General features: G+C 40.9%; 2 protein-coding genes across 3 annotated transcripts in view; both read left to right on the forward strand.

Moving 5' to 3' along the window:
• Window positions 1-169: 169 nt before the first annotated feature.
• OPN3 (opsin 3) overlaps window positions 170-25525 on the forward strand; it is a 45810-nt gene continuing 20454 nt past the window's right edge. Inside the window, exons 1-2 of one of the 2 annotated variants that reach the window (XM_036064356.1) lie at window positions 170-600; window positions 4719-5048. In XM_036064356.1, coding sequence (XP_035920249.1) covers window positions 228-600; window positions 4719-4759 — 414 coding nt within the window. In that variant the 5' untranslated portion in view covers window positions 170-227 and the 3' untranslated portion in view covers window positions 4760-5048. Of the gene's footprint in view, window positions 601-4718; window positions 5049-25525 lie in introns of those variants that run through there. The other variant, XM_030302146.1, reaches the window with a different exon arrangement.
• On the forward strand, window positions 512-10047 carry CHML (CHM like Rab escort protein). The gene is made up of 2 exons (XM_030302143.1): window positions 512-600; window positions 5026-10047. Exon 2 carries the CDS (start codon window positions 5053-5055, stop codon window positions 7012-7014), a length of 1962 nt encoding a protein of 653 aa, XP_030158003.1. The 5' UTR covers window positions 512-600; window positions 5026-5052; the 3' UTR covers window positions 7015-10047.

The following is a 25525-nucleotide window of genomic DNA, read 5'->3' on the forward strand; positions in this document are numbered from 1 at the left end:
GGGAGCGGGGAGGGGCGGGAACGCGACGCGCGGGGTAGGGGGCGGGACTACAGCGGCGGGCCGGGCGGAAGGGGCGGAGGAGGGCGGCCTCTGGTGACGCGTCGAGGTCCTGGCGCGCACAATGGCCGGGGCGGGCGGTGGAGCCCGAGCCCCACCCAGTGCGGAGCGTGCCGCGGCCCGCGCTGGAGGCTGAGCGCCGCGGCCGCCGAGCGCGCCGGCGCCGGGCCATGTACTCGGGGAACCGTAGCGGCGGCCAGGGCCACTGGGAGGGCGGCGGGGCCGCGGGCGCCGAGGGGCCGGGACCGGCGGGGACGCTCAGCCCCGCGCCGCTGTTCAGCCCGGGCACCTATGAGCGCCTGGCGCTGCTCCTTGGCTCTATCGGGCTGCTGGGCGTCGGCAACAACCTGCTGGTGCTGGTCCTCTACTACAAGTTCCAGCGGCTCCGCACTCCCACCCACCTCTTGCTGGTCAACATCAGCCTCAGCGACCTGCTGGTGTCCCTCTTCGGGGTCACCTTTACCTTCGTGTCCTGCCTGAGGAACGGCTGGGTCTGGGACACCGTGGGCTGCGTGTGGGACGGGTTTAGCAGCAGCCTTTTCGGTGAGTTGGGCTGGGAGGAAAGCATCCTCCCCTCTGAAAACTTCCCGTTCCCTGCATTGCCACCATCTCTGCGCGTCCCCTCGCCACCCAGCCCACTCCCAGTTCCTCCCCGCGCGGCCTCCCCTCCAGCCCGCCCTGCAGTTCAGCTCCCGCGCCGGCCTCGCCTCCGCTCGTCCGCCCCGCGCCGCATGGCTTTTCCTTCCTCCTTCCTTCACCTCCTCTCGGCCTGCGGCGGCCCCGGCTCTGTGCCTGTGGCCGCCCCTCTCCAACGCAGCCGGCCCGGCTTCAGCCCCAGCTCCTTCCCAGCTCCCTCCAGCCACTGTCCAGTTCATCTCATTTCTCTGTTTTCACCTCCCGATATAATTCAACAGGCCACGAAACAGCGGCTTTACACTTTGAGGAAAGAAACGAGGGGCTGTAGAGTCAACAGATTCAAGAAAAAGTAACTCATGAAAGCTGGAGAGGGGGATGAGAAGAGATTTAATTCATTCAATACTGTTTTCTAAAATGAGAAGTAGAAATGTAGCCGAGTGGCAGTGTGTATTTCTTTTCTTTAATTTTGCTCATTAGCAGATGTAAACCTAATGCTTCCTAGGAAGCGAAAGAGCTTCATTCAGGTCTTCAGAATGTAAATTGACTTGTGGCTCATAAGCTATTTTTACTATATTTTACCTCCTTAGTGGTTCCAGCACATCAAAATCTAAGGTGAGATTACATCTGGCTCTGAGAATCCCACCCTAGATGGACAAATAATTAGCTGTGCAGCCAGTAGATTTCATTAAAGTAGAACTTGATTGTTAAAATGAAGATTTATTTCAACAATATTCCTAATCCTGTGGAAGATTCAAGTCTCACTGAGACTTGACATTTTGAAGGATGATCTACCCAATGTATCGTTGAGGACATGATTTTCTAAGCTTGACAAGTACCTTTTTGTGTGTGCTCCAGGAATTTCATTTGTACAGGCTGTGAAATGAGAATGTGTATTTCTCAGGTCTTAAAGTTCCTTAAAAAAAAAAAAAATCCTGAAATGTATTGATAATTTATTACTGCTTTTATCTTGGCAGGTTTTTGAGAACAAAATCTTTGCAGCATTATCAGAAATTTTCTTATTCACCAATCGCCTATGTTGTGGCAAACCCAAATATTTGATATAACTCACTCTTTGGTATTTTAAAGGAAACCAGAAAAAAAGTAATAGAAATCATGATTTCATTTATTTGATTGATTCAGTGATTCTAATATTCCAATACTACTTCCCCCCTCCTCAATAAGCATTAATGTGAGAATTTCATTTATACAAAGATTTGAAACTTGGGAGGGGGCTGTTAAGTGTATGTAGGTGGTAATATAGATGGCTAGGTGATTATATTATTTATATTTAAAATACCTGCCAGGCAATTTTTTAGGCAGGCTAAGTTTTCAGAAAGAGGGTGATCGAAGCTTAATTGTGAAGTATCATCAGTAACGCTCCCTGAGATGGGCAACAGGTGTTTGATCACAGACATGAAATTTCTTATTTCCAAGAAGTGCTCGTTATGTGCTGGGAAGTTCTGTTTCTACCTGGACTTTGTGCCTGGGGCTTTAAAAACAGGGTGTGCGGAGTTCTTTATTAGTGCTAGCATTCTCCCTCTTCCTTATCTCCTCTCTGTGACCTCACTCTGCTGCTGCGTCTCCTTCTCTTCCATTGCTTTTTCCTCCTTCATTCCTCTCCCTGCTCAGGTCCCATCCTAGTCAGAAGGGATTATCTAAAACTGGTAGAAACGTTCACCACATGGTGTTTTGACTTCTGTGTTTCTCTGGGCATACAGTTACGCTTTCGACCATGACTTTATCCCTGTTTTTAAATTAGAGGTGGAAACTCTGGGCTAAGAGATTCAGAGACCTGTTTAAGCCCTGGGAGACAAGTCAACAGTGGAGTTATGATAGAACTTAAAAAGTTCTTAGCCAGGATTAAGAATTTCTTTGCGTGAAGTAAATTCCAAGGATTGTGCTCCTAGATAAGAGTTAAAGTCGAAGAAAGGGAGGGTACATCCCCCCACCCCCCATTCTCCCTGAGCAAGAACTAACATGGAGGGTTTAGGGGGAGGAAATTTAAAAATTCCCAAAGTGGCTGCTTGTTTCCACTGCCCTATCAAGTGGAAAGCCCACTGGCCTGATGACACGAGAGTGGGTTCTGCTCTGTCGCCTGGCTAACCGATTGTATGGAGTTTCCCAGTCACTAAACTCTCCCGCCATCAGTTTTGTTATGTCATGGAGGAGTGAGCTAAATGTTCTTTAAGGTGGTTCTGTCCTATGTGCTTGGTGTTTTGAGGACTCTTTGGACATCTGTGGGTTAGAAGGTGCCTGGTTTTAGCACTTATGCTTTGTATCTTCTGCTCTGTCTCCTAAGCCAATAATAAGCACATGGTGTGGTTACACTTCCTCATATACCTTCCTGGGTTCTGTATTCCTCTGCACACCCTGCTGGAAGAAAGCAGGGTAAGTAATGCATACATACATGTATGAACAGGCTGGGCGGCTGCCTCATTTCACCGCTCACTTCCTGTTTTTTCAGGGAATGCTGACAGCAAGTAGAATCCCTGATATTCTTGAGGCAGAGGCTTTGACTAGACAGGACTGTTAAGATCGCCATTTCACTTAAACTGACCAGTCCATTCAGTGAACTAGTCGATTCAATCCAATTTTCGGTCGAATGGCTTGTTTTACAAATGTCCAAGGTAATTTGTCACCTTAGCCTAGGCAGGCCCATTTAGTACTGATCTAGATTTCAGTGAGTGTACTGGTAGGGAACATTAGTGCTCAAAGAACGCCCCCTCTAGCTGCACGATGACGATGACGGCTGAGACATCACATGGTGTATGTATAGTGTGTCAGCCTGAAAACTGCCAGGGCAGTATGCCTTCCACCCCCTTCGCTGTTGCCCCTTTAGCCACACAAATGTTCTGTGCATGGTGTATAACCAGCGTTATGCCAGAAGTTAACGGGGGGGGGGGGTGGTTTCTTCACTGCCACCTCCCACCCCCTCCAAAAATCCAGATAACATATTAATCTTAGCAGAGGATGTTTAGATAGGCCTTTATCTTGGGATACAGAGATTCAGGGTCACAGAGCCAGAGGCTGGCAAAATGCAAGCCACCTCATGCTCACTTGGATTTCACAAGTAGGTATTATTTATACGAATATATTTTCACTTAGAAAGGCAGAAATTCTCCTTTTTAACTTACACCTAAAAACACATGTGTGTATGTACGTTCATATAAAGATTTGTTATAAATGCATGTTCCCTTCAGTAGACCTTTTATGCACCTAAATATTTCAAAATGCCGGTTGTTTGACTGAATTAATCCCTTTGCAATAATCTGGTTAATTCACTAAAATAGTCTCATGATGCTACCACGAGATCCTACGGGAGGTTTTGTCACGGAAATGTCTTTCATTCAGCTGTTCTAAAAACACCCACTGACTAAATTGGCCACAGAAATATTCCTCGTCATGACAATGTGCACATAGTATGTAGTCTGTTTCCATAAACAGGTGGAACCACGCATTTCTTATAGTCTAAGCTCACCGTTCTGTATAGTTTTATTCAGATATTAGTATTAGAAAAAGCAAAACTTATAGGCACCTGGAGAGCTCAGTCGGTTATGCGTCCTACTTCAGCTCAGGTCATGATCTCACCGCTCGTGAGTTTGAGCCCCACATTGGGCTCTGTGCTGACAGCTCAGAGCCTGGAGCCTGTTTCAGATTCTGTGCCTCCCTCTCTGCCCCTCCCCTGCTCACACTCTGTCTGTCTCTCAAAAAGTGAATAAATGTAAAAAAAATACATATTTAAAAAAAGAAAAGCAAAACTTCTAGAATTGTATTACGAAAGTTCTTTATTTTTATGGGACATTATGATGTCCCCTCTTCATTATTATGTAATTTGGGGGGGTAAATCTCTGTTGTTTTCAAGAAATTAGAAAATATGTAAGAAAGCATTTAATGACTTGCTTTCATAGAGGCTTATGTCCTAACAACAAATCAGACTCCAGTGGATTGTAATTGCTGTTGCATGAAATTACTTTTCTCTTAATATTGTTTACAATTGTATTCTTTCTTGAATTTTCTTCTTTCAGAGAAGAGTTCCAGTCACAAATGCATGTGTGATGCATTTTGACATTTACTGCTAAGATGAAATACAGAAATGAAAACCACACATCCGTTTTAGTGTTCTCAGATGTGATTAGATATATTTTATCATATTTTTATGCTACTGACCTAAGGAAAACAGTATTAAGAAAGGGTGACAGTTAAACAGCTAGGACCTGCAGCCTCAGTACTTCTGGGATGAACTGGAATACCACAAGGAGAGATTTATTACGGCACATTCACGTCCCAGCTGAGCCCTCGGCCTAGACTCATACGTGTTTCCTTTATCGGCAGTTGTCAGCAGACGCTTTATCTTCCAGAATGGCGGACAGTCTCCCCACAGAATTCGATGTGATCATAATAGGGACAGGTCTGCCTGAATCCATCCTTGCGGCTGCGTGTTCAAGAAGTGGTCAGAGGGTTCTGCATCTCGATTCAAGAAGCTACTATGGAGGAAACTGGGCAAGTTTCAACTTTTCAGGATTGCTCTCCTGGTTGAAGGAGTACCAGCAAAAGAGTGATGTTGCAGAAGAAAGTACTGCCTCGTGGCAAGGCCTGATTCATGAAACAGAAGAAGCCATCACTCTGCGCAAGACGGATGAAACCATTCAACACACAGAAGTTTTTTGTTACGCCAATCAGAATATGGATGACAAAATTGAAGAGACTGATGCTCTGCAGAAAAATCCTTCCTCACTGACATCTAGTACTCTCACTAAACCTCTGGATTCTGCATGCTTGTCTGAAGAAACACACTCCTATGTCACTAGCTACGAAATGCCTGCCAAAGACATTCCAAAAAATGATGGAGAGATTTCACTAGAAGTAAGTGGTGTAGAGGGCACCTTGGCAGAAGAAAAATATTGTGGAGATGAAACTTGTAGGCACACAGTTTCAGGTGGAGATACAGATGAAAACAAACCTATAGAGGAAGACAACACTGATCAACTAAAGAGAAATAGGATTACTTACTCTCAAATAGTTAAAGAAAGCAGGAGGTTTAATATTGATTTGGTATCAAAGCTCCTGTATTCTCAAGGGTTACTGATTGATCTTTTAATCAAATCAAATGTTAGTCGTTATGCAGAATTTAAAAATGTCACTAGGATTCTTGCATTTCGAGAAGGAAAAGTAGAACAGGTGCCTTGTTCCAGAGCAGATGTCTTCAATAGCAAAGAACTCACTATGGTTGAAAAGAGGATACTAATGAAATTTCTTACATTTTGTTTAGACTATGAACAACATCCTGACCAATACCAAGCTTTCATGCAATGCTCATTTTCAGAGTACTTAAAATCTAAAAAATTAACCCCCAACCTCCAGCATTTTGTCCTGCACTCCATTGCAATGACAGAATCATCTTGCACTACAATAGATGGCCTTAAAGCAACAAAAAACTTCCTTCAGTGTCTTGGACGGTTTGGCAACACTCCCTTTTTATTTCCCTTATATGGCCAAGGAGAAATTCCCCAGTGTTTCTGCAGGATGTGTGCAGTTTTTGGTGGAATCTATTGTCTTCGCCATAAAGTTCAATGCCTTGTAGTTGACAAAGAATCTGGAAGATGTAAAGCAATTATAGATCACTTAGGTCAAAGAATAAATGCTAAATATTTTATTGTGGAGGATAGTTACCTTTCTGAGAAAACATGCTCAAATATACAGTATAAGCAGATCTCCAGGGCAGTGCTCATTACAGATCAATCTATACTAAAGACAGATTCAGATCAGCAAATTTCCATTTTGATAGTGCCTCCAGCGGACTCAGGAACATGTGCCGTTCGTGTCACTGAATTATGTTCTTCAACCATGACGTGCATGAAAGACACTTATCTGGTACATTTGACCTGTTCCTCCTCTAAAACAGCAAGAGAAGACTTAGAGTCAGTAGTAAAGAAACTATTCACTCCGTATACTGAAGCAGCAATAAATGAGGAGGAACTTACAAAGCCAAGACTCTTGTGGGCTCTTTATTTTAATATGAGAGATTCCTCCGGAGTCAGCAGAAGCTCATATAATGGCTTACCGTCCAATGTTTATGTCTGCTCTGGGCCCGACTGTGGACTGGGAAATGAGCATGCGGTCAAGCAAGCTGAAACACTGTTCCGGGAGATCTTTCCAAGTGAAGAATTCTGTCCCCCACCTCCAAATCCAGAAGACATTATCTTTGATGGTGATGATAAACAACCAGAGGTCTCTGGAACCAATAACATAATCATGGCCAAACTAGACTCCTCTGAGGGAAGCAAAAACCTAGAAAGCCCAGGGAAACATCTTGAAAACTAGGAAGAAGCAAACTGGAAGTGCTATTTTGGGCCTTCGTCCTGGCATCAGAGTATTTTCATTTAGAGGACAGTTCCCTATATGAGTAATTAGAACTGGTTATATGATGGATGCTGCGTAGATGTTGTCTTTAGTTCTGTTTGAGACATCAGTCATTGGATGTCTTTGTTAACCTATCAGTAACTGATTGACTGTTGGACAAGGTTAACTTTATTTTAGTATTGGGTGTATAAGTGAGGGTTCCATATTAGCAACTGTGCTTAACGGCAGGTAATATATATCTACTAATGATCTTTCGATTGTATTTGTCTATAACAACAATTAATACCTAAGGAATATTTTAATTAGTTTTGCAGTTATTACAGTTGCTACCACCTCTGAATAGTTACACAGTAAATTATGTGGGTGTTTTGTATATGATATCAATGTACAGACGTGATGGTAGCAATAGCAACTTATGCAAGTGCCAACTGTTAAAAGATTAGCTTTGCATGTTTCTTTATTTGTCAAGGTCTGGTGTTTACAATACACTTTGCAGTTCAGTTCCACTTTGCAGTTCAGTTCCCCCATTTGACTCTTGTTAACCTATGAGTCAGGGACACCACCACAATCAAAAGATTACAGAAAGTGCTGGAGAATTCATTTAGTCATTGGTTCATTGGAGAATTCATTTAGTTCACTCTTGGGAAGTTTGTCCCAAAGGAAATCTAGGGCATAAGGTTAGTTCTGATTTAATACTTCAGAAAATTGCACAGCCCTGTGCTGGCACCTAAAAGAAAAGAACTTCCAACAACTCTAACTCAGGCCAAAAGGAAAAAATATCTTGCCCCCAGGAAAAGGTACTTCAGATTGGCTGTTATGAAATTCCTAAGAAGAAATGGAGTGAGGCATTTCTAACCTGGGATTACAGATGGTTTCTCAAAACCATCCATAGATTTCTAAACAACAGAAACATTTTTTTTTCTAGAACCACCAGAAGCCAAAACTGTTGTACTACAGTTGTGAATATCTGTGGAGTTGCGAGAAGAGGTAAACTCCATCCACTTCAGTCTCCTGTTTCTGTTCCTTAGAATGATAATCCTATAGGAAGAGAGCCCATTAAGCCAATTTTTTGTTCTGGAATGGAGCATTTCTATGTGTTAGGCGCTTATCGTGCTTTCTAATTACAGTTTCTCAACAACCCTGTGAGGCTGATAGTGAATAGATTTTTAAAGAAGAAAGATAATTATTAACAATTTGCTCAGGGTCTGGTATGTATAGAAGAGCCAACAGTGGAATCTAGGCTTTCTTCTACCATTAACTGTCATAAGAGTGCCTGTACTGCGGGAGGGAAAACATGCTCCTGGAAGTCAGTGCAGCATTGCTCCAGACTCGGGTCTCTCAGCTGATTCTCATCAGGGAAATGGGAAGATTAGGATTAATTAAAAATATAGTTTAGAGCAGTGGAGCTCCTGGCAGCAGAATTTGGCTAAGTTTTGACAAAGTAATGCTTTTTAGAGTATCTTTTGATCTGAACAACATGTTTATAAGAAATGCAGATGTTACTAGGCTAAAAGGTGAGGAAAAGGAGAAAAAGATTTAAGAAATTTACAGCTTACTGGAAACAAGTCGTGAATTGGTCTTAATATTTATGCATATTTTGAATGTGATAAAGTGGTTTTATGGGGTATATTTTTAGGTTTAAACCCATCAAGATAATTTCACCATCTATAGAACTAGACTTTGCCGAATTATTGTGAGGATTAAGTTAGGTAATATGTATGAAATCCTATCCAAAGGAATGCCCCTAGATGACATTAATATATAGATTTATTACACTTCCACTCACCATTCCAACTGATACTTTGAATAATTTGACAGAATTGTGTAAAGTAGGAAAATAGGCAAGGAAAGATAGATTTGTCTTTTTAACTTAGGGGAAAAAAATGAGAGTCTTGCCCTTAAACTCCCTACTCAGCATCATAGTATATTTAGAAAGTTTAGGATTTAAAGACAAACCAATTAAAAAACAAGTAATTATGAAGTAACTACTGGTGGAAAGACTAGCCTGGATGTCAGTATGAAAAAAGAATGGGGCCCACTTTACATATGATAAGGCCATTCATTCCAGATGAATTAAAATGTTGATTATAAAGGTAAAAATAAAAAGACTACAATTCTCATCCCAGCAGTACAAAAAAAGCTTTATGGCAGTGAAAAACATTATTGGGAAAGTAGGTGAGATCAACTAAAGAAAAATGAAAAATGGACACCAAACAGGAAGAAAATGAAAAGATTGGGTTAAAAAAAAAAGCTGCTAGCATTACACATGAATAAAGTGCTTAATGTTTTTTAAAAAGTAGATGCAAATCCATAAGGCTTTCTACTCTTTACTAAGCATATTAATGAAAAGATAGAGTACAAATGAGAAGCTACAAATAAAAGTGAATTCTTGGAATGATAATTCAGATTTAAATAGTATTAAAAATGCAAATTGAAACAACTTTGACCTAGTTTATGCTAATACAGCAAAACATTTTAAAATTCACGTATCTTCATGTCAGTAGCATTATTATATTAGTAATTTTTAAAAGAATTATTTAGATGATTACAACAAGAGCTCTGTAACCAATCTTTTTTTGCTAGATCAACTCACTTCGAATAGCATATGCCTGGGGAAGTATTTAAAAGAAAAATAAGCTACTTATACAAAGATATTTCTAGCAGTTTCATTCATAAGGGTTTAAAAAAAAAGCCCCAAATTGGGAAATGGATGAGCAGATTTTGATGTATTGGTATTGCTGTTGTAGACTGTTATATAGTCATTAAATGATATTGCTATATGTAAAATTGTATGAACAAATGTTAAGTGAGATTCAAAAGTGTTAAATTATTTTATGTACTGATTATATTTATGTAAAAATTTAGGTATCTACATTGAGAGGAATCAGAAGAAAACATGTAATTAATTGGAGTTTAACAATAAGGGGTTCTTTATTTTTTTTCTGTAAAATATTGTGTGCAATACAAATAAAAAATAATTGGTAACGTGGTTTACTGATTTGGTGATAAAGTTACTTCTTTTTTGGAAACTTCTAAAATTCTCCTTCAAATTGAAAAAAAAAAATGTTAGAGTCAAAATGTTAAAGTCAAAAGATAATTCCAAACACATGGACAGAATGTTTTACAACTCTTGATGGAAGGGACTTCTTGGTTAGGATGGATTTTGTATCTTTTGTATCTTTTCTTAGTTGCTCAGTATTAAGAAATAAGAAGGTACACTGTGACAATTTTTTTTTAATGGAAACCCCAGAACCAAGGGTGGAAATAATAGAAATAATATTAAGGCATTCTAGGACATCAATATGAAGACATTAAATACTAATTTAAGTGTGGACCCAAATCCAAGAATGCCAGGGAACTGAAGGATGGATTTGGATTCACAGACATGGCTAAGCCTCCATCTAAGGAGTATTCTCAGGGAGACGAGCTAAGGACAAATCTCAGGGGACTGAGGATGCTAGCAGACCCTTTCTTCCTGTCAGCCTGACAGATCCAAAACAAGATGATTGACTTCAACAAACATCAGTTGAATATCAACTATGGGTTATGAATTGACATTACCCTAAGAGTTCAAAATAGAAAAATGGATACGTTCCTTTGTACCTGAGAACCATTCTGTGAGAACATAAAACCTTCTTATCTTAATGAGAATATAAACGTTTTCTATCCATCATACTCTCCATTATCACTACCACCACTCCCTTCCCCAAAAGAAAAAGAGAAATCTGCTTTGAGATGCACAGCATTCCTTTGTAGGGTGCCCAAACCTTTTACTACAGTTGGAAACAAGTAGTTTAAGAGTTAAAAGGTAGATCAGTTAATACTTTCTGAAATCGATTTCAGCTAACATTCAGTTAATTAAGTTTCTGACATTAATCGGAAGTTTTTTGTGTTGCTCAAGGGGAAGGCGTAAAGAGAAGGTACAAGAGATTGGGTCCCAGGAGCCCAGGGCACTGAGAGCCCCGGGAGTCAGAAGTGTAAATAAACCAAAACGATGAAGCAGATCATAAAGTGTCAAGGTCAAGAAATTCTGATTAGGATTATTTTTATTTCCTTTCCCTTGGGCGCACAAACAGAAGTCATTCTCTTACTGCATTAAGGTAGTTGCCTCATCTTTGGAGACTTTAAAATTTTTATTTCAGTATTTTTACCTTCATCATAAAGAGGCATTGCTTCTAGTATAGTTCTTATTCTTTTAACCAATGACCTAATGTATTCACATTTTAACAGCAGGGGATACAATACCGCCAGCTCTCTAAGGCATGAACAAAGAAGCTGATTCAGCTGAAAGAATTGGATTGTAACATGCATATTATGAGAGCAATTCTGCCACAGCACCGGTAGGAACACAGTGCTTTTTTTCTCTTGACAACTACATTTTCTTACATGAACCTCAGGACAATTATGTCAGGTAAGAAAGGGCAGGTATTTATACCCATTTTCTAGATAAGACCAGGAGGAATTGAGTGTCTGACCTGGACGCACTTCTAGTAAGTGTTTAGAATCGAAGTCGAACTTGCCAGGTTGCCTGACTCTCAGCAGAGCGGTCTGTCGCATGTAAGAGTGTGTAACACAGAAATCACTATTATAAAAGTGGCTCCTAGAATCTGAGCATACATTTGTTTTCCAAAAAAAGCAAAAGATCTTCCTATAAATTAAGATTTGTGTCATTAAAGTGGGGGACGATGGGTTGGAAGTGGGTGAAGGGTTAGGATTACTCAGGCTCACGCCCGAAATCAAAGCAGACCATCCCGGTACTTATTTCAAGAGCTTCATCTCTCAGGCAGTGTCTGCTGGTTCCTGCTGTTGTCTCCCTGCTGTTTTTGCTGTTGCTAAATATGTGTTTAACTAACACACTCTGAAAAACTAATATGAATAAAGGCATGTCTGCCGTCAGAGGAAACAATGGCTTCAGAAGTTCAGTGTTGACAAAGGTTAATAGGAAGTAAATACCTGTTTGCAGTTGGGTCAGGAGATCCATCTTTAGGCATGTTCTAGTTTTCAGGAAATAGGAATCCTTGCGGATGTTAGTGCCATGGACTTTATGCCAGTTCTTTTTATTACTCGTCACATAATTAAACTTCTTGAGCACACCATGTCTGTTTGAGACTTGTGTTCCTTTATTTATTCATTCCCTATAGTTAAAAGTAGAAATATTGCTAAGTCAGTATAGGGAAGTGTTATTTTTGCATTATAAGTTAATTTCATCATGATGACAAGTTTAAAGTTTTTATCCTAGTTTCAGCATTTCTATTACCAATTATAAAGAAGAAATTGGAGGGAAATGTACTGCCAAGGAAGAGCAGAGAATCTTGTTTTTAGGCAATTAATGTAATTGTTAATTTCCTAAAATGATTTCAGTGAAGTATTATGGAGAAATGAACTGTATGTCCTTCTGTTCTTTTAACAGTCCTGTTTTCTGACTGCATAACACTATTTTTAATGGCCTCTGTTGAAACAAATATCAACCAGGTGTCTATTAAAAGGAAAAAGCAGAAGGTGGGAAGTCATTTGTCATGGAAGTATAATCTTTAAAGGAAAGTCTGAGTGCAGTGTACCTCCACATTCTCTGCAGTATCTTGCACCTCACAGGTGGGCAAAAATAGATTTGCTGGTTGGAAAGACCAACTGGCACTTTAAAGCACCTCTTTCTTTCCCTGTCCCCCGTTTACCTTCATCACCTCATCCCAGACAGAGGACTCCTGGTGCTAATCTCTGGGCAAATGTATCAGAACCATGGTCTGGGGTCTTTTTATTGGTAGTACAGATCATTAGTTTTATGATAAGCCTATGTGTGTCAATAAAAATAGGGAACGTTTTTAATAATCTATAAGATGTTCCACCTAATACCTTTACTAATTTTCTCCCATCAAGGTAGTTATTCTCAAACCTGGGTGATTTTGCCTTTCAGGGGACATTTGGCGATGTCTGGAGACATTTTTGTTGTTAGAACTAGGAAGGGGGTGCTATTAGCACCTAGTGGGTAGAAGGCAGGGACGCTGCTAAGCATTCTTCAGTGCACAAGACAGCCCCCTCCCCCCCCCCCGCCCCAAGGATTATCCAGCCCCAAATGTCAATTGTGCCAAGGTTGAGAAACTTCATTATAGTCAAGTTTTGAATATTTATAATGAATTTGTTTTTCTTTCTTTTACCTTTTTTCTCCCACATCTTCTTTTTTTTTTTTTTTTTTTTTTTTTATTTAAAATTTTTTTTTTTTTTTTCAACGTTTTTTATTTATTTTTGGGACAGAGAGAGACAGAGCATGAACGGGGGAGGGGCAGAGAGAGAGGGAGACACAGAATCGGAAACAGGCTCCAGGCTCCGAGCCATCAGCCCAGAGCCTGACGCGGGGCTCGAACTCCCGGACCGCGAGATCGTGACCTGGCTGAAGTCGGACGCTTAACCGACTGCGCCACCCAGGCGCCCCTCCCACATCTTCTGACTATAAGTGCTTCTCCAGCAGGGTCATTGTCAGTGGGAACTGCAGTCCTGGCTGCTCCCCTGTACTCCCCCCCACACCCCTGTCTGCCTCTCTCAATAATCAACAGTGGCTTCCTTCTGAAGCATTATGATAACTCCAACTCCAAAACAAAACTCAGAGAATTAGAGAATATATCTCATCCTGCCCCAATTGTCAGTATAGATTAGAGATTTTGTGGGGTTTTTTTTAATCATTACATCCAGAAATAAAATAATTCTGCAAAAACATTTATAGAAATGCAGGATGATATCTTATTTATTTTAGTGTTTTTTGTAATATTAACTTATTCTTTTAGATGATATCTTTCTATATATTGCAAACAACTACCTCAAAATCAACATAAAAATATTTTAATATACTTTTTTTAGAGGGGTGCAGTTCACTTGACAGGCTATAGGCAAATTAATCAAATTACACGTATATAATAATATCTTGTGAGTTTCAGAGAAGCCAATCCAAGACTAAATAAACCACCCATAATTGATTTGTACCCACATTTACACTCACTAATGGTTCACCAAGCAATGAGTGTAGAGCTTGACATTTTATAAACAGGGGTTAGCAAAACAATACCTAAATTGTAATGGAATGGGTTTGCATTGTTAATGTGGGGAAGAACCTTAACTAAATTACACTGCAAAGAGAAACAGGGTTCAGTACAATGACACATTTATGGAACACTGTCCTCCAGTTTTTCTGCTGGATCCCAGAAATGCAGAGATAGTAACTGTAACTAACACTGAGCACTTCCTCTATGCCAAGCACTGCTCTAAGTGTTTGCTATATTCCTCTTACTTAATCCTCATAACAGCCCAGTTGGGTACATGCACTTATTATCCCCGTTTTGCAGATGGGGAAACAGACACTGCAAAGACAAAGAACTTGACCAAAACCACACAGCTGGTAAGTGATAGAGCTGGGCTTCAGTGCCAGGGAGTCAGACTCCAGAACGCACAGGCGTAACTGAGATGTGATGTGGGGTTTTCAGAAGGGGTCAGAGCAAGTCCGGGAACAAGTGCCAGGAACTATTCTAATATCTTTATACATATCATCTCATTTTTAAGATAACCCTGTGAGGCAGGTATTAACGTTGCCATGTGTAGATGAGAAATCAGGCTCATAATTTCCCCAAAGTTATAGAATTGGGAAATAGTGGAACTCCCATGCCATTGGGGCTGACACTGGTGCACAGCTCACGACTGCATCAATCAGGCTGTGATCACTTCTGTGATATAGGTATGGGTATAGACAAACTTCAACGGAGGCACAGAGAATTCATTTTGTCTGACTAGGGAAATCTAGGAAGGCTTCATGGAAGAAAAAGCCAGGGCCCTGAAGATCGAGAAGGATTTCTAAAGGCCATTGTGAAGAGCATTCCACACACGGAGAACAGAGGAAACAGGCATGGGGACAATGAGGTCGCCTGCATGATGTGGAGAGGTGGGGCACAGGGGATAGGGCCCAAAGTATCAATCATGTTGAACCATGATAATTTTCAGTTGTGTTGAATCATACTGATTTCCAGTCTGTGCTATTTTCAATACCAGGGGACTTGTATTCAGTGGATAATGAGGAGCCGCTGAAGTTTTTCTAAGTAAAGCTTGTGTTTAAAGGGATACCTGATGGCAATGTGGAGAGAAGCTGGGAAGGTGCAGAGACTCCGCGGATGACTGGTAAAGAGGAGAAATACGATATGGCCTGGGCAGGGTGGTCAGAGTGCAACAGGCAGAGAAAAACATGGACCTAGAGAGAAAGAGAAAGGAGCTGAGAATGACTAAATTTTCAGCATTGGTACTTAATGAGTGGAACACATTTAACCAAAATTGGGAACAGGTTTTGAGGAAAAACAAACGAGTTTGGTTTGGTCATACAAGGATCAGGAGTAGTTCTGGAAGGTCTTAGAGAGTTTTGTATGCTAGGGCATTTTTGACTTTGTCCTAATGGTATTGCACTTAATGTCATTAAGCAAGGAAACGGGCTGCATCTGGATATGTATGGAGGATGAATCCAAGGGCAGCAGAAATGGTAGAAAGGAGACCGGATAGAAGGCTACGGAAAGAGACGATGAGAGTCTGAACCAAGGTCATAGCAGTTAGGACAGAGGACAGACTTGAGAACAACTGGGGACATTAAATCAGCATGACTCAGTGATTGGTTGTGAATGCTTTGAGGAAGCAAGAGAAATCAGAAGACAGTCGAGAAGGAACTGGTAGATAGGGACGTGTTGGGAATGTAAACATGGCACTCTGCTGGGTTTGATGTGGTAACTCCTGCTCCTGGATTAGTTCCTGGTGGGGAAGATTCCTATTCTAGGATTCTTGGGTATACATTGTTTTTTGTCTGTGTGTTTTTGTTGTTTGTTTTGTTTTGTTTTGTTTTGTTTTTTCTCCTGGGCTTGTTAAGCCTCAAGGGTGTGAGTCAGAGGCTGCCAGTACCTTGATTACCAGGGAGTCCATCCAAGACTTAGGCCACATAGACAGCAAGCAAGCCAATGATGGGAGGAGAGAGGCAGCACTCTGATGAATGATTTCAGACCCCAAGTTTACATGGTTCATGTTCTATTTCTATTGGACAAGGTGCCTGCAGCCAGTGCCACTTTAGACTTCCCAGTTTTATAAAATATCCAGTTTTTTTTTCCCCTAAAGGAAAAAAAAAAGTGACATAGAAATAGGAAATGAGGTAGGAGAGGTGTTATAAAAGCCAAGGGGAATTTCAAAAAGAGCCTGGTCTAAGGTGTTGGTATTACAAAAAGGTTGGGTATACTAATGTTTTAGCATTAATCAATTGATTTAAATTGATAACATTTATCAATTGATTATCAGTTGATAAAATTCTAGAACAATGGCTTTACACTGAAGAGTATTTATGAATCAAATGGGAACATCTCTAAACTACAGATTACCAGGCACCACTCCCTCATTCTGGGTTGGTGAGTATACAGAGGACAACTGTAATTGATTGATGGGTGGGTAGTGGGTTGTCATGCCTTGTGACATAAATAAGTGGGAATAAAATAAGTATCTGATGATACAATGGTATTTAACCGGATACAATGGGATTTAATGTATCTTCTGGCGCATATTTTGGCAAGTTGTATTAAAAGCATTAAAATTTTGTCCATCATCTTACCCAACAATTACATTGCCAAGAATTTATCCTAACGAGGTAATCATAGATGTATGGAAATATATAGCTGATAGATTATAATGTCCATGACTAATGCTTATTAGGTGTGTACTACATGCTAAGTATTGTTATAAGTGCTTTATGCATATTAACTCTTAATCTTTATCCCAACACTGTGAGGTAGTTAGATACTATTACCCCATTATTCAGTTAAAGAGAGTTAAGCCCCAGAAGATTAATTTGCTCAAGGCTTCATACAAAGTGGAGGATATAAGACTGAGACCCTTGATGGTTATGTTGTACTGTCTCTCCTCACAGAATTGTTAGGATAGTCAAAAATTGAAAGTAATCTAAAGATATGCAGTGTGATACCTAAGAGAGCAGATGTCTCAGAAATCAACATACCAGCAAGCAAATCATTCAGGACTCAGACTCTGGAAACACTCTTGACCTCCTCTTGCCCCCAAAGATGATCAGAACAAATCCCATCATACCTCACATCCTTGCTGAGACCAGTTGGTGCCAAAAGGGAAAGGCTCTCCGGTCAGTGACGACCCGAATCTTTATGGACCGGTGTGTTTCTCCATCTGATCCAGTTCTGAGCTCCCGCCATGTGTGCTCAGCCTCTCCTCATGAGCACCAAATTCTCTTGTATCTTCAGCCTCTTCCCTGAACATCTTCTCTGTTTCCTTACTTTTCCTTAATGCTGGCAGCCCCCATGGACCCTGGTTTCCCACCACCAAGCAGAAATGGCCCTCCACCCCCCGCCGCCGCAATGCCTTATTATAATGTTGCTAAGTGAACATTGTTAAATAGAATAGAGGGTGCTGGATGGTGAGTTGGGGTTCAACAACAGACCACAAGAGAAGCTGAGATAGTTTATTACTCATAGGTCCTGGAGGAAGCACATGACATACCTTGAGGGGTCACAGAGGGAGATCAAGGCAGGGTGCTGGCAGGGAGAGGCAGGACCCTAGCACATATGCCTTTATTAGGGTCCATGGGCAGAGTGCTTTGGGGTTCCCCAGTCAAGGCAAGATGGGTCAATTCAAACCAGAAAGAGTGTGGTGTGGGTATGCTACACAAAGGTCTTATCTGAGGCAGGCAGGGAGGGGAGACTGTTGATTGCAAGGGCTGTTGGGAAAGTCACACGAGGAACTTCTGTCTGTAGGCTACTTCCTGGGGCTAGGGTGCATGAGGGGCTGCTGTGAAAGTCCCTGAAGGCTGTTTGGCCAAACAAAGTGGATGCTGAGGCAGCAATAGCATGGAGTGGCTTAGCTGAACTCTTGACATACCCCAAAGACCCCAGGGCCAGGGAGTAGAGAAGGTGACCCACTGAGTATCCCTGTAGCTTCCAAAGCATTACTCCCTCATTTCCCTGTGAAACCTTTTGGTCCGTCTACACTCGCCCTCAGTGAGGCTGCCAAATGGAACTCAGCTGTCACACAGAAGGGCAGGGGGTATAAAGCTTAGGCTATTGGCTCATATTCAGAGTCTTCTCTCCCACTCCCAGATCATCCCCACCAGTTTACCGTCTAGCCACCACCCCAGCTGCCTCTTGACTTGTGACCACCCCGTTCTGTTCTTTGTTTAAAGAGCCTGTCTTCTGATTGCCTCCCACTTGCTACCTCCATATCCTCAACTTTTATTCATTTTGTAAATTATTTAAAAGTTTTTAAATACAGAAAAGTGCAAAGGGTGTGATAAAGTGCCCATATATCTGCCACCCACAGTGATCAGAGATGAACCTTCCTAATTTTATTTTAACCTATCTTTAAAGAATTAAAAATTACAGATAACATTTACATCTATGTATTTCTCTCCTTAGTTCAATCCACCTGCTCCCTCCTAGAGGTCACTGCAGACATGAATGTAACATGAAGCCAAGCAGTGCTTCCGTTCTTTCGCTCACAATTTATTCACCCATTTCCCTTTTTTGATGGGCCTTGGGCTATTTCCTGTTTTTCACTATAACATAATAAATGGTGCCTCAAAGTACATCCTAGTTACATCTTCTGCTCCATGTACAAGAGTTTCTCTAGATCTGTGCTGTTCAACATGGTAACACTACTCTGTGCCTCTTGAGTGCTTGAAATGTCACTCGTCTACACTGAGATAACACACCAGATTGTGAAGATTTAGTATGAAAAAAATACAAAATATTTCATGAATTAGTTTATGTTGATGACAAATTGAAATATTTTAAATATGTTGGGTTAAATAAAATGTTATCAAAATTAATTTTATCTGTTTCTCTTTACTTTATAAAATGTGGCCACTAAAAGACTTAAATAATATATGGCTCACATACTTCTACTGAACAGCACTGCTCTAGGGCATATAAGTAAATTTGGAACTGGTGGGCATGGGTAAATTTTCAAATGGATTTTTTTTAATTATCTTTCAGTCCCACCCCTTTATATAAAGCCCCCCCCCCCCAAGTTTCTTGGTGATCTTTTCTCTCCCTGAGCTCCTATGGCACATAGGTCTGAATGTCTCATTTGGAATTTCAAATATACAATTTTGTATTTTGGTTTGTCTTTCTGTGCTGCCTTTTCCCCTTCACATCAGGGACCATATGTGATGACTTTGCTTTCCCAGCAGTAAGCTCAGAGCCCCACATGTTTAGAGCAACTTAAATATTTAAGGACGATTTAGACGCTCCTGGCATGGTACCTGTCTGCTTTTAAGCTGTGACTTGTCCTGGAATAATTTTATCTTATTTGCCTAAAATATGCCTCAAGTTTCTTATGCATACAGGATTTACTCTACTCTCCCTACTATGAGAAAATTGCCTAGGAAGTAACATTAGTCTTTACTCTGCTTCCCTTTCTGTGAAGAAACTGCTGTTGGTATCTTTCCAACACACGTCTCACTTCTAATGGGTTCTGGAGTCTCGGTAACTGGCTAGGCCAGGGCAGACCTCACGTGTACAAGGCCATTTAGTTAGGTTTATAAAAGCTCCTTTCCAAATGACATCACCTTCAGCTATTTTCCCGTATGTTACATCTGGTTCTATTAAATATGGCAGTGGGGCAGCTTATACAGAACTGCAAAACGCAAGGGCAGACAGGAATTAAGCTAGAGGTGAGTAAACTATGATGAAACTTAAAGCTGTCGATACTACATAGACAAGGTCCCCTCCCTCAGAGCTGGAGCTTTGTGAGTGACGCAGCCTTCGGTATCCCTGTGGGATTCCATTTTGTGAAATGAAGTACTAGTTTCTTGTGTTCCTCCACTGGTGTTGAGTCTATGAAGGAAAACCTGGGAAATGAGCAAATAGCCACGGAGAGATTATATTAAAGGAGATTTGATTTTAATCTAGACCTACCATTCCCAAAGTCAGTCAGAATCATCAGGGGGGTCTCTTAAACATGCAGATACTTGGGTTGCATTCCAGGCCCCCTAAAGCAGAATCTTCATGGGCAGGGCCTTGGAACCGACGTTTAAACAACTTCTCCAGGAGATTCATTTGTGGCTATTTCAAGAGCTGGCATTTGGAGTCACTCTTCCTACCAAGGGAGACAGACTCAGATGTAAAAGGTTTTAAATTAAACATCAAGGGAGAATCCGTATGAAGCCCAATCTGACAATGTGGGAGAGAAGGTGGAAACAGTAGCATATGAATGGCTCTGGAAATGAGCTCCACTGCAGCACCTGCTAGCTTTGAGTTGTGGCCTTAGGCAGAATACTTGTAAATCTTTCTTTAGCTTTTTTCCACTCGATATTCCCAGCTCAGGATGACTAAGACTCACAAGAAAATGATCTTTCCTTGCCTATCCAAACTGTTCCACAGTAGTCACAGATAGGTTTTACCTTACATGCCCACCTCCTGAATGTGCCTTTTCTTTATTTATTTTAATGTTTATTTATTTATTTTGAGAGAGAGCAAGTGTGAGCAGGGGAGGGGCAAAGGGTGAGGGGGAGAGAGAGAATCCCAAGCAGGCTCCACGCTGTCAGCCCAGAGCCCAATGCGGGCTTAATACCATGAACTGTGAGATCATGACCTCAGCCAAAATCAAGAGTCGGGTACTTAACTGACTGAGCCACCCAGGCACCCTTCAGATGTGCCTTTTAAACCTCAAGCATTGTGTCCTAGCATTGCACGGCCCAGGGGACACAGCAATTATATTTGTCCTTAACACATTCTGCCAAGCTTGTTATCTTTTGTAACCATTCTCCTTTTATAGTCCTTAGGTATCTCATAGCACACTTTTTAGTTGATTAGTTACTTAACACACACACACACACACACACACACACACACACACACACACTTAAAGCTGAGTGTGTTGTATTCATCCTTGAGAGAAAAGTGACACTGGTCATTGGCTGTATTTCAGTACTCTCCATTTGCATCAGCAACAAGGTGATAGAAAATGATTTTGAAATGGAAGCAGGGTGTTACCACCTGCTGTAAAACCTAAACTCTGAGAGCCCTTTGAGGGTTTGGTAAATTATGAATAACTGAATTAAGATTTAATTCTGTATTTCTCAGATTTCCTCATATTTTAATTTGCTCTTCTGGGCTATCTCAGATTTTCATATCTTGGTGCCAGATTCATAATCCAGGAAGGAGTACTTAAAAACTAGAATCTTCGTTGCATGCAGGGGGTCACATGGCTATCCCACAATTCATTCATGTGTTGAATTTTTCCATGGAGGTAACATAAGACTTCATGCTTCTTTGTTGATCACAACCAACTCACTCAGTCAAGTCTTTCTGAGGAAAATCTGAATAGACCTCTGGACAAGCAGTCAGAAGAGGTGGGTTCTCCTCCAAGCAAGATGTTATTTGTCTTATGACCTTAGGCTCATCCCAAATCCCAGCCCCCTTTCTCACACCCTAACCAAATGAGGACATGATCCTTGCCTCACAGGTCTGTGAAGAACTGATGATAAACATACATGGGGCAGTACTTTGAAAATTATAAGACACCATATGAAATTGGTGTCATAATTTGTTATTGTCACTGGAGAACAAGAGATGACAAATCTAACAGGAATGCCACTTGACTTTATGATATCCATAAAAATGAATATTTTGTAGGGACTTTTTAATAGTCAGAAGATATCAAGTGATGACTGTTGAATAGTGGGTTGAGTTGAGATCGGGATCCCTTAGGAAAAATAGCAGAGAGCTGGTTTGGTTTTTTGTTCTTCTATATATTGCTATTTTCCATAAGAAATATTTTCCTTTTCTTTGAAATCTGACTGTGACTGTTCTAAGCGTCATTTCACATCAGTGTTTACTTACCTACAGGGGTGCCTGTGTTTACTCCAGTGTTTTTCCTCTTTATTTGAGAAGAAATATGGCCATATATACATAACTTTTATCATCAAAAAAATATAATAATCTCTTGTTAACTATTGCAGAAGCGAGGAAGGATGCCAAGACACAAAAGACATGATCCCTATGTCTGAGGTGTTTACAAGTTAACTGGAAGATAAGACATGAGAGCATAGAATGGTGACCACAATACAGGACACAGTAAACAGCAACCATGAATGTACACTCTGTGCTGTGCATGAGCAGAGTGTAGTATGCACTAAGGAAGTTAGAAATAGTGAAAGAATAGGTGGGGTAGGTAGTGGAAAAAAATAATCAGAGTTCCTTGAATGCCAGTACATTAAGCAGAGGGAGCTTTGCAGGTCATTATGCCAGAGGGGAGATTATGAAGGTTGTAAGATTATTACTACAAGTTCCCCCCAAATAATGCCTAAGGCAAAACATATGGACTAATAATTTATAGAGGAGTATATATCCAGGAAATCAAGAATGAGAGAGTCAAGGAAGAGGCAAGGAAAAAAGGATTCCAAATATCAAAGGATGCACCACTGGGCTGACCATAACTTCCCCTAAAACAGCTGATTGCTTCATCCTGCGGGACATCTTTAGAGAGGCTGTATGAAGCTAGCACACCTTGAAATAACCCATGGAATGGGTAGGGGGTGCAAGCAATTTAATCACTGGCCCCTTCTTTTCTGTTGAGTCATACGGTGCCATTATGCTCCATGAGGGATTAACAACCCCTTGCCTCTGGGCCGGGCTAACTGGGTCAGAGCAGCAGTGGGGGAAGCCAGAGCCTCTGTGTGTCCAGTCCAGTGAGGGCAAAGGTGCACAGAGGCCTGTGGTTGCTATAGCAGCAGCAGCAGCAGCAGCAGCAGCAGCAGCTGAGGTGTGACTGTAGTCAGAACTCCCATTTCTGGGGAGTGAGGCAGATAGTCACGGCCCATATTGGAGAATGGGGGCTTGTGAGCTGGGTCAAGGAAATCTGGGAGGACATATAAACCAAGTCCAGTCTCTAACTGGTATTTTGTGCAAGAGAGACGATGAGTCTGGACAAAGGGAAAAAATTGATCAGTTAGGAGTAGGTCAGAGCAATCACTTGTGGGATGTGAACCTGCATGAGAATAGTGAGAGGTAGGAAGCACAGAGATAAGTTTAGAAATTTTTCAAAAGTAAAGCCTTCTGTCAGTTTGAAATGAAAATGCGAGCTAGAGGAAAGAGGAGAAGGGGAAGTCTTAACAAGTCTACGTGTTCCTAACATGGACCAGAAGAGGCAAGGTCCTGTCAGAGGAGCGTTCTCTGATGCAGCTTTTCTGGGTAGGTTGCAGTGGATTATCATAAGATCTAGATTGCCGTGTTCAAGAAGTCATTTTGATTAAGTGGTAAAAATAAAGAATGTATGCTTCCCATTTTACTCGTGATACCCATTCCCATTCTATGAGTGCAGTTAAATTGGGATCAGAATTTTGAATCGAATTTTTAGAATTTAGAATACCGCAATTCCTGACAGATTCTTCCATTGGACTGTTTTATGTTGTCACTCTTTCAAACCGCAGAGCAGTTACTTTATATCCAAACTGTCCTTTTGCACTGGACCTGTACACACTGGTCATAATGGGTATTTTGGGGGTCTGTTAGTGTAATGATTATCCATTTTTTCCCCAGTGTGAGCTATCTTCTTCAATATCTTCCCCTGGCAAACAGACATAAATATAGAGTAAGTTCTAATGAGAACATATCCCAAGATGGAGCTCTCCCCTCTCCCCAAAACAAACCCTAAAACCGTCAAGTCAGAGACAAGGTAAACAGTCTAAAACTGGGCTATCTTTCCAAATGGAGCAATAGGAAGACAAGGAGCCAAGTTTGAAGCCCAAGAAGGTGAGGCGGAGGTGCTGATATTGAAAGAATCAAAGATAACTTTGGGGAGATGAGCCTGGGATGATTTCCAAGCTACTGTGCAGATGCCAAGGTAGCCTTGGTGGAGGGACACACATGATAGACAAACTCTCCTGTATTTTGCCAACAATATCAACAACTATTTGCTCCTGCCTCCCCTGTGAAAAATCACTAGATTTAATGGGAGCGAAAATGCACTCCCTTGAAATACCAGTGAAGGCAGCATGAGCAAGGACAACTGAGACGATAGTGCAGACATGATCAACTGCAGACATCGTCAGCTCTGAGAAGTTGACCCACAGACCCCACACTGAGGGATGCCTGGTGGAATCCCTCGCTTCTGAGGATTCACTGACCCTTGTGTTTGGGGGATTCCCAGTTCTTTTTTTTTTCTTTTTTAAATTTTTTCCAAGCTTTTCTTTATTCTTTTTTTTTTTTTTTTTTTTTTTTTGGTCTCAGTTCCATTTGTGTGTGTGTGTGTGTGTGTGTGTGTGTGTGTGTGTTTAAATAATTTCTTTTTCTTTTTTTTAAGTATGAAATTTATTGTCAAATTGGTTTCCATACAACACCCAGTGCTCATCCCAACATGTGGCCTCCTCAATGCCCATCACCCACCTTGCCCTCCCTCCCACCCCCCATCAACCCTTAGTTTATTCTCAGTTTTTCAGAGTTTCTTATGGTCCCAGTTCTTAATGCACAACAAGCATATGGTGGCTGGATTTCCACATGGCAGTCAACACAAAATCTCTGTTTAAACTGCTTACCTGAAATCATAACTTTTTAACCCACAGAGCTGTAACCTTCATGATATGCTTGATTTCTTTGAAACTGAGTCTGTGTACTGACCCTGAAGAACAGTAGATTTGTCTTGGGAACAAACAATTGAAAAATGCAATTTGAAAAAGGGAGGGAAACAGAGATGGAAGAAGGAATTATTAACTACAATGAAGTTTCTGCCTTAATAGACAGCTGATGAATGCCTAAAATATGTGTACTAAAGACCCTGCATCATTTGGGTGTTTCTAAGAACTGCTTTTATTGATCAAATGGAAACTGGGGTTTCCAATGGTTGGGGATCTATTCAAATTAGCATGGTCATCTCTAATTTCCTTTAAATTCTTCAGCTTAAAAACTTGAGTTTAAAAAATTACCTTTTTAATATCAAATGTAGACAAGATTGCAGAACATATGTAGTAGGTAACACATGGATTATATATGCTTTCTCTAGTGTCTACTATACTGGTATAAATTTTTGGTAATTACCAAAGGGATTTAGAAAGTGAGATAGCATAGTGTGGACTTTGAAAGCGTATTGATTTGAGTCTTGGCTCTATTTTTTTTATTAGTTTGAGACCTGGGCAAGTTATTTAACTCATTTTTACCTGAGTTTCCCCTACAGAATGGGGATGATAATAATTTCCACATGTCTTACAGAGCTGTGAGGATTAAATCAGGTACTGTCCTAAGCAGACAGACTGCTTAACAGTACCTGATGCCCAGGAAGTACGCCCAATATGTTACCTGGGTGAAATTACCTGTTAATTAAGTAAAAGGGAGCAAGAAAGCTTACTCAACCAAGCAATGTAAAGATTTCAAAGAAGAATTCATTACTTGCCTAAGAGAATAAGCTTTTTCAGGCATATTAAATATATTGTTTTCCTTATTTAATGTTCAAATAA

Source organism: Lynx canadensis, chromosome F1 (assembly GCF_007474595.2).
Source record: "Lynx canadensis isolate LIC74 chromosome F1, mLynCan4.pri.v2, whole genome shotgun sequence".
NCBI lineage: Eukaryota > Metazoa > Chordata > Mammalia > Carnivora > Felidae > Lynx > Lynx canadensis.